At 37.7% G+C, this 17,261-nt stretch overlaps 1 protein-coding gene across 1 annotated transcript in view; it reads right to left on the minus strand.

Annotated features, from left to right (window-relative positions):
• Positions 1-17,261, minus strand: part of Fut8 (fucosyltransferase 8) — an 81,486-nt gene that overhangs the window by 10,279 nt on the left and 53,946 nt on the right. Inside the window, exons 5-6 of the mRNA XM_050158626.1 lie at positions 10,840-11,086; positions 9,320-9,496 (exon numbers count right to left, since the gene is read on the minus strand). Coding sequence (XP_050014583.1) covers positions 9,320-9,496; positions 10,840-11,086 — 424 coding nt within the window. The remainder of the gene's footprint in view (positions 1-9,319; positions 9,497-10,839; positions 11,087-17,261) is intronic.

The raw sequence follows: 17,261 nt of genomic DNA on the forward strand, positions 1-17,261 counted from the left end.
ACAGACTTTCATTTAAAGTTTTAATTTATAATTTGAGTAAACTTGTAAATGTCTTCTTCATTAATTTTATAAGTTAATAATGTAAATAAATTTAAAAATGGATATTTAAAACATTTGTGATAACTAACACTCTTCAATTCCCATCCTTTTTGAAGATCTCCTCTTAGCCATAATAGTAACTGAAAAGCCATTCTATTGGATTTATGAAAGCAAGCTCCCTGTACATGCGTGCCGAGGAATATGTTGGTAGTCTTACAAAGATATGTGCTTAAAAATATCACCAGGTGATACACACACCTTTAATCCCAGCACTCAGAAGGCAGAGGCAGGTGGATCTCTGTGAGCTCAAGGCCAGACTGGTCTACAAGAACCAGTTCCAGAACAGGCTCCAAAGCTACAAAGAAACCCTGTTTTGAAAACAAAATGAAACAACAACAACAACAAAAGATTAAACATATCAAAATTTGTTTTCTTGTAAAAGTCTACCACCTGCTCACATAATTTTTCTCTAAATTAGAGATCACTGTCTTGGTGTGTGAATAGGTCTTAGGCTGATATTGAAACCTTGGGCACTGAGCTGAAAAGGGAACATGCTGGTTAGATTTATGTCAACCTGCCACAAACTAGAGTCATCCAGAGGAGGGAACTTCATTTGAGAAAATGCCTCTATTAGACTGGACTGTAGGCAAGCTGGTAGGGCATCTTCTTAATTAGTGATTGATTGGAAAGGGTCGAGTCCATTGTGATCCCTAGGTTGGTGGTCTTGGGTTCTATAAGAAAGCAGGCTGAGAAAGCTATGGGGAACAAGCCAGTAGGCAACACCCATCCAATGGCTTCTGCATCCACTCCTATCCTCCAAGTAATGCCAAGTGACACCAGACTCACGCAGAGCTACATGGACAATGCTCATCTTGACGCCCTTTTCAGATAAACAACCTAGAAAATGGTTTCTCTTCTTGTGGTGTGAAGTCCACGAATCACTGAAACTTATTTTTATCTACCCTTCTTAAATCAGAGAGCTCTTACAATATTACCCTGAACACGATATATCCGTTGCAGAATAAATGAATGCTTTTGGTCTCTTATAAAGAACAGCAGAAGTTTTATGCTTTGCTTAGGTATCAAAACCTATCACAAGAGGTCTAAAGAAAGTCAGTTCAAAATGAAAATGTTTAAGTAAAATAATGAAGAGAAATGGCAGTTAAATTTCTGATTAATATATTAGAAATGACTTGAGAAATTAAAATGAAAGGATTTCCAAAGAGAAAAGACATACATAAAGTGCTACCAGTGAATTTGCAACAAAAGAGAGAAAACTGCTGTCTAGACCACTACAAGGAGGAGGTTAAAGGTGCTGAGTACAAAGAAGAAATTCAGGTTTTAAAATTCCCACAATAATGGAGATACTTCCAACTGTACCTGGTTGCTCAGCATGAAAATGTCATGTATGGGACTGGATCAATGTTGTAAAATGTTTATATCCTTTTATCTAAATAGTTCAAAGTCTGGAAACCCAGATTGAGGAAATAATGTAGTTATTTTAGACATACTTTGTGTCATTATTTATAAGAGTAAAACACTGAAAATAACCTAACTATCCAGAATTAGGAAAATTCTTGCTCAAGTCAATGGCAGAATCACACAGTGGTATACAGTCATTAAATGCGGTGTTTACACATCACCATTGGACACTAAAAGACTGAAATAAGGTTGGGGAAAGATGTTCTAAGCAAACAGAGACCAACATAAAGCAGCATCCCCTATACTTCTATCACCTAAGACTGCAAGACAAACAGCTCAACATAAAATGATGTTGATTCTCAAGAGGTTTTAACAATTGTAAAACTGGTCACAGTGTTATGTACATAGAACTCCTGCACCAGAGAGGATGAGGCAGAAACAATGTGAATTCGAGGCTTGTCTGGGCTACATAGAAAATTTTTGTCTCAACAAAACCAAACCAAATAATTATTAAAGATTATAAATTTATAATTATAAGTAATTTAGATAAATGAAACACACAAAGCATCAAAGATCAAAGGGAGACATAGTAACAATACAATAATATCTGGAAACTTCATACTCCTCATTCAACATGGGAAAGTTTCAGACAGAAAAATCAATTTAAAAAAAGAAAGACTTAGAGGGTTGGAGAGACAAGTCAGCTATGAAAAGCATTGGCAGTTCATTTGGAGAACCTGAGTTCAGTTTCCGCACTCACACTGAGTGACTCCAGATACAGGGAATCAAACATATGTTGTACACACATACATAGAACACACACACACACTACACAATCACCACATGAAGAATCTTAAACAACCCAGAACAAAACAAACAAACAACATCAAAACATGAACTTGGACTATGCTTCATACCAAATTGATCTAATATGTTTACAGTGTCTTCTGTTCAAAAGCAACAGAACATATGTTCTTCTCAAACATATACAAGGCATTCTTCTGAGGAAAGCATATGATGGCTATAAAGTAAAAGAAGCTTTTACTGCTTATAATGTTCTTTAACTTGAAATGAAGAATTTCATCCACAAGGTCTAATCACTGGCTTCCCAGGAACTGCAGCGGCCAGGGCTGAGGTAGTTTACAGTAGAGGGTTTAAAATCACACAGTCACTGGCAGTCAAAGAATAACAAGTAACAAAGTTGTCCATCTAAGATTGCTTTCTAAGGTACTGAAAGCTGAGGATGAAACTAGAAGATAAAGTCTTTATAAAAGCCCCCAATATTTAGGATATTAGAGCAGTTGGGAGGCTGAGACAGCGGGATCGTAAGTTTGAAGTCAGTGTAAGCTACCTGGTGAGTTCAAAGCGAATCTGGACAATACAATGAGACTATTTTATTTTTATTTTTTTATTGAGACTATTTTTTTAAAAGAAAAAAAATCTCCCAATTAACTTATTTGCATATTTAGCTTGTTCTTTATCAAACATCCTAAATGAGCTTTTCCTAACATGAGGGTCTTTGAAATTAATAGAGAGAAGAAAATATTTGAACATTGTATATGGTATTTACATGTTGTTGCTCTTTGAAATGAACAATCAGCAATGAATGATTTTTTAACTCCTATAAGATAAAAGTTAAGGCACAAAACACTTAGAACACAAAGGCAGATAAAAGATAATACATGGCTCCTTGTCTCAGAGAATAACCATCTGTAGACAGTATATACATATGACAAATAATCACACCATAAAGAAATGTCATGGAGGAGTCGTGTACCAGACACAGAGAATCACAGACAAGTCTCTTTCCACCTGCAGACTGAGTCTCTGAAACTTCCAGGTAAAAGAAGCCCTCTGCGGACATCGCCTTGGGCTCCTGGGAGCCACTCTAGGTTCAAGTCTCTTGCCAACCCTAAGATGGCTCCCTTAACTAAGATATGTGCTTCCCTGCTCCCCTATCCAACCTTCCTTTATCCCAATCTTCCTGTTTCCCCAAGTTCCCCCAATCCTCCCCTTCTCACTTTTCTCTCCCCATCCCCTCTTATCCCCAACCCACCCCACCCCCAAGATCTCAATTTTCTCCCCGGCAATTTTGTCTACTTCCCATAGCCAAGAGGATAACTATATGTTTTTCCTTGGGTTCACCTTCTTATTTAGCTTCTTTAGGTTCACCAGGTATACACTCCGTGACCTTTATTTATGGCTAGAAACCAATTATGAGTGAGTACATCCCATGTTCATCTTTTTGGGTCTGGGTTACCTCGCTCAGAATAGTGTTTTCTATTTCCATCCATTTGCATGCAAAATTCGAGAAGTCATTGTTTTTTACCGTAGCATAGTACTCTAGTGTGTATATATTCCACACTTTCTTCATCCATTCTTCCATTGAAGGGCATCTAGGTTGTTTCCAGGTTCTGGCTATTACAAATAATACTGCTATGAACATAGTTGAACAAATGCTTTTGTCATATGATAGGGCATCTCTTGGGTATATTCCCAAGAGTGGTATTGCTGGAAGCTAAGGATAGGGAACCTGAAATGACCCTATCCTATAGCAATACTGACGAATATCTTCCGTATCACCATAGAACCTTCATCTGGTGATGGATGGAGATAGAGACAGAGACCCACACTGGAGCACTGGACTGAGCTCTCAAGGTTCCAATGAGGAACAGATGGAGGGAGAACACGAGCAAGGATGTCAGGACCACGAGGGGTGCACCCACCCACTGAGACAATGGGGCTGATCTATTGGGAGCTCACCAAGGCCAACTGGACTGTGACTGAAAAAGCATGGGATAAAACTGGACTCTGATCATGGTGAACAATGAGGGCTGATGAGAAGCCAGGGACAATGGCATGGGGTTTTGATCCTACTTCATGTTCCGGCTTGGTGGGAGCCTAGCCAGTTTGAATGTTCACTTTCCTAGACATGGACGGAGTGGGGAGGACCTTGGACTTTCCACAGGTCAGGGAACCCTGACTGGTCTTTGGATTGGAGAGGGAGGGGAAGAGGAGTGGGGGGAGGGGGAGAAGGGTGGGAGGAGAGGGAGAGAAATGGGAGGCTGGGAGGAGGCGGAAACTTTTTTTTCTTTTCCTTTTCTCAATAAAAAAATTTAAATGTTTAAGGAGTAAAAAAAAAAAAAAAAAAAAAAAGAAGCCCTCTGCTTACACAGCTGAGGGCAAAACCACAGAGTGGAAGCTTCTTTACATAGACTCGAGGGTGTTACTGTGTTTGCCTCAATTCCTAGGTATATACTTCATGGGGATCATTCTGAAAATATTTAGGGTTTTCTTTTTAGAACAAATGTGACATTTTCCTCACCTCCCTGATGTTGAGCTGGGAAGGGCAAAATGTTAAAATCAGTGAATAAATAAAAGTAAGGTCTACTGTAAGGTGTGAATACTATGCACCAGCGAGAAGAGTGCTCAGGAACTTTTCCTTTCTGCCGTTTTCTCAAAGACAATGAAGGGGAGCTCCTTGGTGGCCATGAAATGATAAGCAATGCGAAGCACCTCTTTAGGGGTTAGGATAGAGTCTACAAAGGTAGCACTCACATTCCTGTATTTGGTCACAGCACTGTGTGGGCTGCTAGGCCCTGTCATGTGAGGAGACATAAGATGTGGTCCTAACCTTAGAGAGCACTGTCTAGAGCCAGACTGTAAACTGACTCCTGCTTTCGGATTTTGTAAGTAAGAAGCATTATCATCTCGGGATAATGCCCATTCATCCTCTTACTGTGCTCCTGATTCCCTTGTAGGTATTGACAGTGCTAATGTGAATGGAGCAGATGAATGCTTGTGTTTAATAGAGCTTAGATTCCACTTAGGGAGGACGAGATGGGATTAGGGACACAAGCAGTAAACAAAGAATAAGTATATCACATAACAAGATGAGCCATGGCCAAAAGCAGGGCAAGTAAACAAGGTTAGGAATTGCAAATTTAGATCTCAAATCTTCACTGATAAAACGATTCTGAGTGGAGATCTAGGGAAGTAAAGATTAAAATAGACAGATGCTTATCACAGTTATTATTTGTTGAACATTTGCTATATGTGAGGTACTCTTGTAAGCAGTCTATGTCTAAGTGTTAATTCTTACGAAATTATGTAAAGGAAGAATGACTGTTACTCCCTGTTTTGGGTAGGTTTCCATTGCTGTAATGAAAACCCTGACCAAAGCAACTTGGAGAAAAAGCTTTGGTTCAGTTTACACTTCCACATCACTGTACAACACCAAAGGAAGTCAGGGAAGGAACCTAAACAGAGAACTCTCATGAGAGGAATCTCAAATGTCTGAAAGACACTTAAGGAATGTTCAACATCCTTAGCCATCAGGGAAATGCAAATCAAAACGACTCTGAGATTCCATCTTACACCTGTAAGAATGGCCAAGATCAAAAACACTGATGACAACTTATGCTGGAGAGGATGTGGGATAAGGGGAACACTCCTCCATTGCTGGTGGGAGTGCAGACTGGTACAGCCGCTTTGGAAATTAATATGGTGATTTCTCAGAAAATTAGGAATCAATTTAACCTCAGGAACCAGCAATATCAATCTTGGGCATATACCTAAGAGATGTTCAATTATAATACCATAAGAACATTTGCTCAACTATGTTCATAGCAGCATTATTCGTAATAGTCAGAAGAAACTGGCCATAACCTAGATGCCCCTCGACTGAAGAATGGATAAGGAAAATGTTTACATAATAGAGTACTACTCAGTGGTAAAAAATAATGACATCTTGAAATTTGTAGGCAAATGGATGGATCTAGAAAACATCATATTGAGTGAGGTAACCCAGACCCAGACTATACACTCCTGTGATGACACTGGGAAAAAGCTCCATGAAACTGGTTTGGGCAATGATGTCTTAGACAAGGCTCTAAAACCACAGGCAACAAAAACAGCAAGTAGGGTTCTCAAACCAAAATGCTTCTGCAAAGCAAACAACACACAGTAGAGGCAGCCCAACAACTGGGAAAATGTTTCCACGCCATGTACCTGGTAAGGGGTTAATTTATAAACTATATATGGAAAAGAATATGAAAAGTGTTTAACATCTCTGAGCTCCAGGAAGATGCAAATTAAAACCATAATGAGATGTTACCCCACACCCTTCAGAATGCCTGTTAACAAAAAGACAGGGGCAACAGTGTCACTCCAGCTGTGGTACAAAGGACTCCTTGTATACTGTGGGGAGGGCGTGAACAAGTACAACCTTAATGGATAAAGCTCTCTCAAAATTAAAAAACATTACCATATAATCCAGCAATCCCATCACAGTGCATATATACAAAATAACTGAAATCAGTAAATAAATCTCTTTATTCTCATGCTCATGTCAGGAGCCAAGGTGCTTTCATGTCAGTAACCAAGATACGGAAGCACCTTAGATGCCCACAAGTGGACAAATAAAGAGAAATCTCTCTTTTCCTCCCTCTTTTTTTTCTCTCTCTCTCACACACACACCATATATATGCATGTATATACACACATATATACATGTATATACATATACATAACTATATATCTCCTTTAAAAGGAAATTGTCATTTTGACCAGATAGGAAAAAATTCAAGGTCATTACACTAATAAAGACAAATATTATATACCTTCAATCTTAAGTTGAATCCAGAACATTGGTTTTATGGAAACAAAGGGTATAAAGAAGTCTGAGGGGCAGGGGAGAAGAGGGAAGGATGGGAAACGCAGAGCTGGTGACCAAAGTTTCAGATTCAGGACTCAGTGTTAAGCTCTATGCACCTTAGGGTAACCCAGTTAGTAACAATGTATACTTGGTTCTATCACACACACACACACACACACACACACACACACACACACACACACACGTTGATGAGGTAATGGGTGTTTGTTTGACTCTTCCTATAACGTATACATTGTATACATAGTTCTAAGCACTACATGGCTCCCCACAAGCATAGAGTTGTTAGTTATAAATAAATAAGGGAGACTTTTAAGGGACCTAAAAAGATGGATCTAATGCTAAATATTAAGTTAAAAAAGTTTAAATTATAAGAATTCCTAACTATTAAAAAACAAAATAAAAAACAAACAACTGAAAAAAAAAACACAAAGAAATGGTGGTGGTGTACTTCTTTAATCCCAGCACTCGGGAGGTAGAGGCATCCAGCCTGGCTTACATAGTGAGTTCCAGGATAGCCAGAACTACACAAACTATCTCAAAAAAGTTTTTAAAAAAGTGCTAATGCTGGGCAGAGTGCTTGCTTGGTATGGAAAAAGCCCTGGATTTGATCCCTAGCAACACAGAAACTGGATGAGACGGCACAGGCTTGCAATTCTAGTACTCAGGAGATAGAAGCAAAAACCAAGAAAGTCAAGGTCATCCTCAGTTACATATGGAGCTTGAGGCCTGCTCGGGACACACGAGATTCCATCTCAAAAAATAAAACAAAAAATGTGATTATGCAAATTTCTGGGAGGAAAATACCATTATTTAAAAGATAGCTAATACTAGTAATGGGATTGTGGGTAGTATTTTTCCTTTGTTTTTTGTATGTATGAACTTCCGTATTTTTTAATGGACATGAATTATTTTGCCAATCAAGGGAAGAAGTAACTGATACATTCAAGAATAAGTCAAAGAAGTGACAAGATTAATATCCTTTCTTCAACCAAGTTACAAATTGAGGCTAGTGCTTTAAAATGGGTGAGCATGGTGAACTATTACTGCTTGCTTCTCTGGTATATCTAAATATTAAATTAAACAATGAACACTTTAATGTCTTGTGCTCAATAATCAATGTATCATTCTTATAATAACTTAGTCTCACATTTGGCTGATGAGTTTCCTGGCTATGTGCACTCAATGACTTACAGAAACAGCTCTATTTTAGGCCTCACTCTAAAAGCTTCTTTTTCCCACTCCCAACTAACAGAAAAAAGAAATCAAGCAGTATATTAAATAGGAAAACGATTAACTGCTAACAAAATGTTTACAAATTGTTTAGGTAAACAATTCAGCATTTACTGGGCCTATACCTCAGTTAGGAATTGCATCAAAAGTGTATACGATGTGCCGAAGGGGAGAGAAGTGCACAAGTATTCAACCATACACCAACAACATGCAGACGAGGGGTACAACCCACTCAAAGCTTAGGGGTGATTTCTGGAGGAGATGGTATCTGAGCAAAGCTAATACTACATTTTTCTCCCTTCATCTACTTTCATATATACTTAAACTATCTTTTATTTATCTTATTGACTCAGATCTTCTGAGTAGAAATTTCCAATGTGACTCAAGGCTTTGTCTATGTGCTTCTTAATACTCTGCTAATCCTACAGGAATACTACTAGCACCATATTCTAATAAATAGAAATATTCCATTCCTAGAATGGGAGTTACTTAACAATATAGGTATCACGGCTGGACGGTGACTACCCATAGGCTAAGGAAAGGAACTTCAGAGTGAAATCGACCTCACTAGCACCTTGATCTGGAATGCCCCAGCCTTCAGAACTGAGACATAAACTTCTGTCACTTAAGCCCCAGTCTATGAAATGTTGTTCATGGCAACTCTAGTATGTTAAAACAAATTTTGGTACTAACAAGTGTGGTAATGTGTTTAATCACGACTGCTGATGATGCTCCACAAATCAGTAGTGTAGCCCATTTTAGATTTTTTATTACACTATATCAGATATGGCTAATAAGGTATGACTTGATTATATTGATATTTGCACATATAGTCTTTGAATTTTGGACCCCATTAGTTAACAACAACAAGAACCACAAGTTTTCAGAATTAAGGATTCTCTTTAACAAAAAGATAATTCCACTGAAGAAGCATTAGTTGTTCTAACTTACTTTGTCTTTGCCTCCTTTAACAAAGAAGGGTCATCAGTGGCCAGATATACTCTTTTTTTATCCACTTGCATTCTGCGTGCGAGAAGTTGAAAATGTTCTTCAACGTGTACCATATATTCCTCGATGGGATGGAAGGCTGCTTCTGTTCCCACTTTGTCAGTGCGTCTGACATGGACTCTGGGGAGAAGTGGAGAGTGCGCTGATAATGTACTGCTAACTCAATCAGTACCCCCAGTCATGGTGGCACTGGGGGCATAGTAAACCAATTTTTCATTTATTCTCAACTTAAAAATATAAAATCATTTCAAAACACTTCACAAATACTTTAATGTTGTTGCATGTTATATAGTACAGGGCAATATGAAAGTTAGGTAAGGTTTTGAGAAACACTTTCTTACAGAAAAAGTAATTGGCATATCCAAAGAATATATGGGAACCTGGCACTAACAGATTTAAGTTTTGAGTTATTTGAGACCAAAATCATAACAGGATTCACAGCTTAAAGATACTCCTTATAACATCCTGATGCCAAGGTTTATTAATTAATTTTCTCTTTCATTTTACCCTGTAGAGCTACTACCATTTCAATTCATAGCATTTAAAGTCATCTAAGAAAACAGAAACCCATGTGAACTTTTCCTACAGTTTAAGACAGGCAAGCCTTTTAAAGATATTGACTATTTTATGTCCATGAAGCCATTACAGACTTTTTGTTACATTTTTTCTCTGTCAAATGTAAACAGAAACATCTCATTTTTTTGTACTGAAGAAAAGTTACAATGTTATAAAGCAAGGGACACAGACTTACACTGTCTACAATGGCTAGGACACTGACTTCCCAGCATTCTCCTGCATCTTAGTGTGGCCAAAGGCAAGGTTGTGTCTTGAATCTGGAGTGAGGGCTGTAGTATACTGGGTAACTGTGCCATCTTCATGCCAACGTTTGCTTTGCATCCAAGACTATACAGTCCAGATGTGAATGTGAGCACAGGGGTATCTATCCAGTAATATTTCTTTTCCTACATTCTTCTTAACCACTGCTTCTCTCAGGAAATTGGACTTGTTTCGTGTGCTCTATACAAATGAAGTGGGGCAGGGAGAATTCGCCACACTGAATTTCAATGAAGTTTCAGGAGATGAACACTATTTAATATTCTGATTTCACTATGTACTTTCTTTAGCTCTAACATTTAGAATAGGAGTCAGTAACTACTCTACATATAAAGCATATAAAGATTAGGAGAGGAAGAAAGATTGGATGAGGAAATATGAAAATAAAACAAAAAAGCTTCATAAAAATTGAGTGGAAGAAACAAAGAAAGAAGGGCATTTGAGACAGAAGGTACATGCACATTTGCTCTGCTGCCGAGTGAACAAGGGGAGAACAGGCTCTTAAGTGTCAGAACCTTCGTTCTTTGGTGGGACTAGGACTATCAGAGTCTATAAAAATTTACAGTGAAAAGTAAACATATACACTGTTGCTATGTATTACTGTTCAAGAGGGAAAAACAGATTCTTACCCAATCACTGGATGTTTGAAGCCAAGTTTCTTGGTGGCTTCTTCTATTTCCTTTTCCAGCCAAGGTTGTGGACGAATCAAGTATTTGACAAACTGGGAGACCCACCACACTGCAGGATCACCATGGACTCTTAGGAGTCGGTCTGCAAGGTCTTCTGGTACAGCCAGGGGTAAATAAGGAGGACGAGGATGGAGACTGTCTACAATGGGGAGCTCGACCACTTGAACATTTCTGTCCTTCACTTCACCTAAAAGGACATCAAAACACATTGTCACTACATCGCACTCCGCACACCCCTATCATGCAACACTCAGAGTACTTGTACCTTGAGGGCAACTCTAAGGAAGTTTATGGTCTTTCACTTTACACAGAAAGTCAAGAAATCTGCCTAAGGTACCAGAGCAAAATATGAGAGAGCTGAATATGCCTCTCAAGTCCATTGCCTTTCTATTGTGCTGTCCCATTATCAGTTTATATTTAAAATTAGGATGGTAACCAGCATCCACAGTATGTTATAGCCATATGGTTGACAGATACAATCAGCTACCAAGTTCATGGTTTTGTTTGTTTTGTTATTACAGCTTTGGAATTAGACAGTAAGTACCTCCAACTTCTAGTTTGCATTTCTTTTGTAACAGACACTAGAAATAACAAAGGATTACAAATATAAATCAAGCCATCTGTATCTTTTGTAGAAAAACAATAGACAACTAAAAATATTTTTACTATATATCCAATTATGATAATAACAAAAACTTGTTCCTTATTTACCTCAAGAGTAAAGATTACAGATTAGATGATCATTATTATAGATGATGATTGATTCTGGAATTCATCTTGAATTCATCATTGTTATTTCTGTCCTACTAAATTTATAATGTAAGGATAAAAAATAAACCACAACTGACAGACAATACCCTCAAGTTTACACATTAAAGATCACCCACTAATAACTAGAATGCCAAAATATCACACAGAAAAAATTATACTGAGTTACAACTTTAATAACAGAAAATATGAGCATAAATATACAAAATAAGTTCAGTTAAGAAGTAGCCATAATCATGGTACAATTAAGGAAACAATATACTTGTAAAAAACAAAGCCTACAACATGTTGAAAATGTATACACCAGTATGAAACATAGTTCTATTTCTGTATATATGTATGTATGTTTGTTACATTATATTATAGATTTATTACATTATATATAATTTATTATATATAAATTAAAATATTTTAAAATAAATTATCTGAAACACAGCTAGTAAAGCTAACTGCATAGGTATTTTATAATCAGTTTAGTATAGCTGAGATTTAAAGTCTTGGTAATATTCTACTTTTCCGCTATGTAAAATCATTTCAAGATTTTGAGAACAAAGTCTCTAAAATATGATATTTGTAGTATGACTGCATGAATAGTAATAAACAATTTAGCATCAGCATTGCGGTTCATCTAGTATGCAGTGAAGAAAGACCTGGGCACCTTTTTCAGAAGAGGAATACAGTTAAGAGTGTGAGGGGGAAGAAGGAAATGCAGTTTAAATTAAGCTGTACCAGTCTCCCCTAAGACCAAGATGTCACTGTGCTTTCCCAGATGTGGAAGTGATCAGAGGTAAGATACAAATAAAAAAGCCATACAGAATCAAGGACAAAGGGAAAGGTGGTTATTCTTAATAAAAACAAACAGAGAAGAATGGAAGTCCCAGTGCTGGGCATAGTGAGTGCTTGTAATTTCAGCATTTAAGAGGTTGGAAGAAGGGACCCTGAGTTCAAAGTCGGCATGGGTTAAATGGCAAAATGTCTCTAAAATGGCATCGTCATTGGGCTTAGTGGAAGAAAAAAAGGAAGAAAAAAGAAAATAAAAAAGCAGTCATACCCAGTCTCATACATAACCATAAACATATATATACACACACAAGAGCAGAATTAGTAGGGCTGTCCTTTGTTACTTCTTCCTAACAAGATTATTCAAAAATGCTCAGCCTAAGTAGCTCAAAATTCACTAAGAAGAACGCATTATCCCTGAAGGCACCAACTCCTCAATGTCTTTATCGCTAGTCCTACTGACAACTTTTAGAATAGAATGAAAACTGTATCCACACCTTCCAGCTAGAAAAGTACAGTCTTGTTGATTCTTCGTTCTTACCTTCATTAATTCATTTACTTGTCAAATACTTGTGGAATTATTTTCAAATATTTGAGGAACATTGCAAAACAAATACTGTAGTTGTTAGAATAGAAAATGATGACATGCTTCACCAAGCATAAACTACAAGATTCCAGTTTGAAACCTTACTTAAACTGGACTGTTTGCAGTATAAGAAAAATAAATAAAACATCGCCACTAGCAAGTGTGCTTTCACAATGATTCTAGCAAAATATCAAAAAAGGTATTTCTACTTACAACTAGTAAGGATTAAAACTTCACTTTCCTCAGTAATTACACACACACACACACACACACACACACACACATGTGCACACACACGTGCGCACACACACACACTTTAAAATACTAAGTGAATGAATTTTATAGATGCTAGCCATAATGATAAGTCTCCTGAAATCCAAGTCATGCTACTAAATTTTATGTTGGTATTGTTTACTCAAAGTTCTAAGCCCAGCCAGGTTTCTGTTAGAGGGAAATTATTAGAAAGGGTTTATTTGTGAATTATGTTTTAAAGGGTGAGAAATGACTTCTCTCTGCATTATATGTAATCTAGCTAAGTGTAGGCTGCATGTAAGTGGTAACGTAATCAAATACAAGGGGCGCAAGCATCCATGGATGTGAGGGCTTTGGTATTCTCCTGCAGCCCATCAGTACCAAGGGGACTGTATATACTGCCAACCGTGGTCACCTAGCAATACATTACTAAAGTTCTTTCTGTCAATGTAATGAAACTTTGCCCTCTTTCATCAACAGCTGTCCTTCCTTCTTCCCTCAGTTCCCAGGCACCATCTTCTGTTGTCTCTATGAGATCAGTTTTTTTTCAGATTCTACATGTATACATGAGATCGTATAGTATCTTTTTATTTCTGTATTTTTTCAGTGTAAGAATTAATAAATTCAATAAAGTTGTAGAAATTAGTAACATTTTAAAATAATCCTATTTGTAATAGCACAAAAACCTTTAAATACTGATATGGGAGTGACTTCTTTCTAATCTGTTGCTTTCATTGGTTAATTAATAAAGAAACTGCCTTGGCCCATTTGATAGGCCAGCCCTTAGGTAGGTGGAATAAACAGAACAGAATGCTGGGAGGAAGAGGGCAAAGAGCCAGATGCCATGCCTCTCCTCTCTGAGACGGAAGCAGGTTAAGAATCTCCCTGGTAAGCCATCAGCTCGTGGTGCTACACAGATTATTAGAAATTGATTAATGGGTTAATCAAGATATGAGAATTAGCCAATAAGAGGCTAGAACTAACGGGCCAAGCAGTATTTAAAAGAATACAGTTTCCATGTAATTATTTCAGGTGTAAAGCTAGCCGTGCAGGAGCAGGGCGGTGGGAAGCGGCCTGCCGCTCCTCACAATAAAATACTTAGAGTAAGTTTAGACAACGTGATGAAAAATCAAATTATTGAAAATGATAAAACAATAATGAAAGAAACTGAAGACACACGTAAATGGAATGATAACCCAAGTATATAGGCTAAAAAATGTTAAAATATTCATAATACCCAAGGTGATCTATAGCAATGTATTCCATATCTTAATTCTAAAGTCATTTTTCAAAGAAATAAAAAAAAAACAATTTGTATGCAACTATACAAATACTCTACACAGCCAAAGTGATCCTCAAAAACAAGGGGCGGGAGCTGGAGACCTTACAGTTGGACTCATAGAGGATTGCAATGCTTTTGTAATCAAAGCAGAATGGTGCTGACAGAAAAACAGACACAGTGACCAACTCAAGGTACCAAGAGCATACGCAGGTATCTACTTTGTAAATGGTATTAAGAAAAAATAGATATTAACACACAGGAAAATGAAAATGGACTCACATACCATAAACACAAATGGGCTCAAAATGGATAAAGACAAATATAAAATCAGAAACAATAAAGCTACAAAAAACAAAACAAAACAAAAATAGAAAAAGCTCCACAACATTGGATTAGGCAATGATTTAATGGATGAGATTTCCAAACCACAGGCAACAAAACCAAAACCACACAAGTGGGACTATAGCAAACTAAAATGCTTCTGCATGGCAAAGCAAGCAACTCAGTGAAGAGACAATGCAAAAATCAAGAAAAATGTTTGCAAACCATACAACTGATAAGGGGCTAATCTCTAAAATACACAGAATTCAAACACTAAAAAGAACAAAAACAATCTGATTTTAAAAAACAGGCAATGGATCTAAGCCAACATTTCTAAAAAGATGAAGTATAGTGGAAAACTCTAAGGAAATATGTTCAACATCTCTGATCAACAATAAAGTCCAAATCAAAAAAAACCATGTTAGGATAGTTGTCAGCAAAAACACAAAGGATGATGAATGGACTGTCAAAGCTGTGGTGAAAAAGGATCGTTTGTGCACAGGGGTGTAGATCAGTGAGTGAGCATTTTGAAGTAACATTTAAAATAGCAATTATTTGAGAACAGAGCCTCTGATCAATCTGTTGAGACTTGACTACTAGCAAGAGGATGTTCTATGTGGATGATCCATACAGAAGTTGACAATACTACTCACTTGTGACCAATCAGCATCACCTAGCCTGTGCTTTATATAATGGACTGCTTAGTTCAACCCAAACCAACACTGATCATTAATGTTTAGGTGAAAGACTCATCTAAGCCTGCCTTTCTACTAAGGTCTGAATGTTAAGATCTAAATAGGGGACAGCTCCATATCACTGGTCAAGGCAATGATTCTGACACTGAAATTCTAACCAATATTAGTATCCTTTTAAAAGAAACCCAATTTATGCAGCTTGCTTATCCCTTCCATTATGTAAGCACACGGCAAAAAGATACTTCCTTAGTTACTTTTCTGTTGCTGTGAGGAGACACCATGACCAAAGCAATTTACAAAATAAACTGTTCAAGTGGATTAACAGGGCCAGAGGGTTTGAGTCTACGATGCCAATGCAAAGGATGGTGGCAGGAACAGCTGAGAGCTCACATTTGGAATTGCAAGCAGGTGGCAGAGAGTGCAACGGGAATGGTATTTGGCTTTTGAAACCTCAAAGCCCATTCCCACTGACAAACCTCCTCTAATGAGGCCACATCTCCTGATCCTTGCCAAGCAGGCCTACCAACTGGGGACCAAGTGTTCAAACATGAGTCTATGGGGCCCATTCTCATTCAAGCAGAACTTCACCTGACAAAGTGTCTACAAGTACCTTGATTTTAGATTTTGTAGTCTCCAGGAGGGTGAGAAGTTAAAACTTTGTTGCTTTAATTCCACCAAGCCTTACAGTACTTTGCTTCAGCAGCAGACTATGATATACCTCTTATTAAGGTCCCTGTTTTATAAGGGCATTCTTCTGTTAAGGACAGAAACTACTTACAGGCTTCTTAGTGCACTTACTTCCCTCTTCTGGAAGCATGCCTCTTTGAAAGGGATATCCTTCATTGCCAGCCTCTGCAGAAAAACTTAAGCAGCTTAACATATACCATTAATGAATAGGTTCTGATGTTAAGGGTAGAGGATTTGGAATGCCAGGTATAAAAGCTACATCAGAGATTAGCAAAATTTATGAGGGGATATTTTCTTTTGAAATACAATATGTAGGCTGGGTGGCAGTGGTGCACGCCTTTAATCCCAGCACCTGGGAGGCAGAGGCAGGTGGATCTCTGTGAGTTCAGGACCAGTCTGATCTGCAGAGTGAGTTCCAGGACAGCCAGGGCTATACAGAGAAACTCTGTGTCTAAACACTCCCCCATTACAATATGTTTATTAATTATTTGAGAACTTTATATAATAAATTTTGATCATAGTCATCCCCACTCCCCGTAATTCCTTCTATATCCACTCCTCACCTCCATGCCCCCTTTCAACTTTGTATCCTCTTTTTTATTTTTTAAAATAACCTGCCAGGTCCAATTTGTGCTGCCCATGTATGAGTACTCATGGAGACCTGAGGCGGAGTGTGGTGAGCCTATCAGGTGCCACATCCTTAAGGAAAAATGGTTGTAAGAGTCAGAATACCAGGATTCTGCTGTGAAACAGTATCTCTTAGAGATGGCTGCATAAACAAGACCTGAACAATGACAATATCAACAGATATGTCAACATGAAAGGAGAAAAATCTCATATGGTCCTATTCTTACACATAGAACTATAGGAAACTAGTTAATGCCAAAAGAGGGAGAATTAGCTGCTCTTAATTATGAGCCTAATTGGCTATCTAATACAAACTGATCGGCCCTTAAACCATAGACAAACATACAACAAAAATGGGCTCATC

Source organism: Alexandromys fortis, unplaced genomic scaffold, assembly GCF_014885135.2.
Source record: "Alexandromys fortis isolate MF-2015 unplaced genomic scaffold, M_Fortis_MF-2015_v1.1 scaffold_99, whole genome shotgun sequence".
Classification (NCBI taxonomy): Eukaryota; Metazoa; Chordata; class Mammalia; order Rodentia; family Cricetidae; genus Alexandromys; species Alexandromys fortis.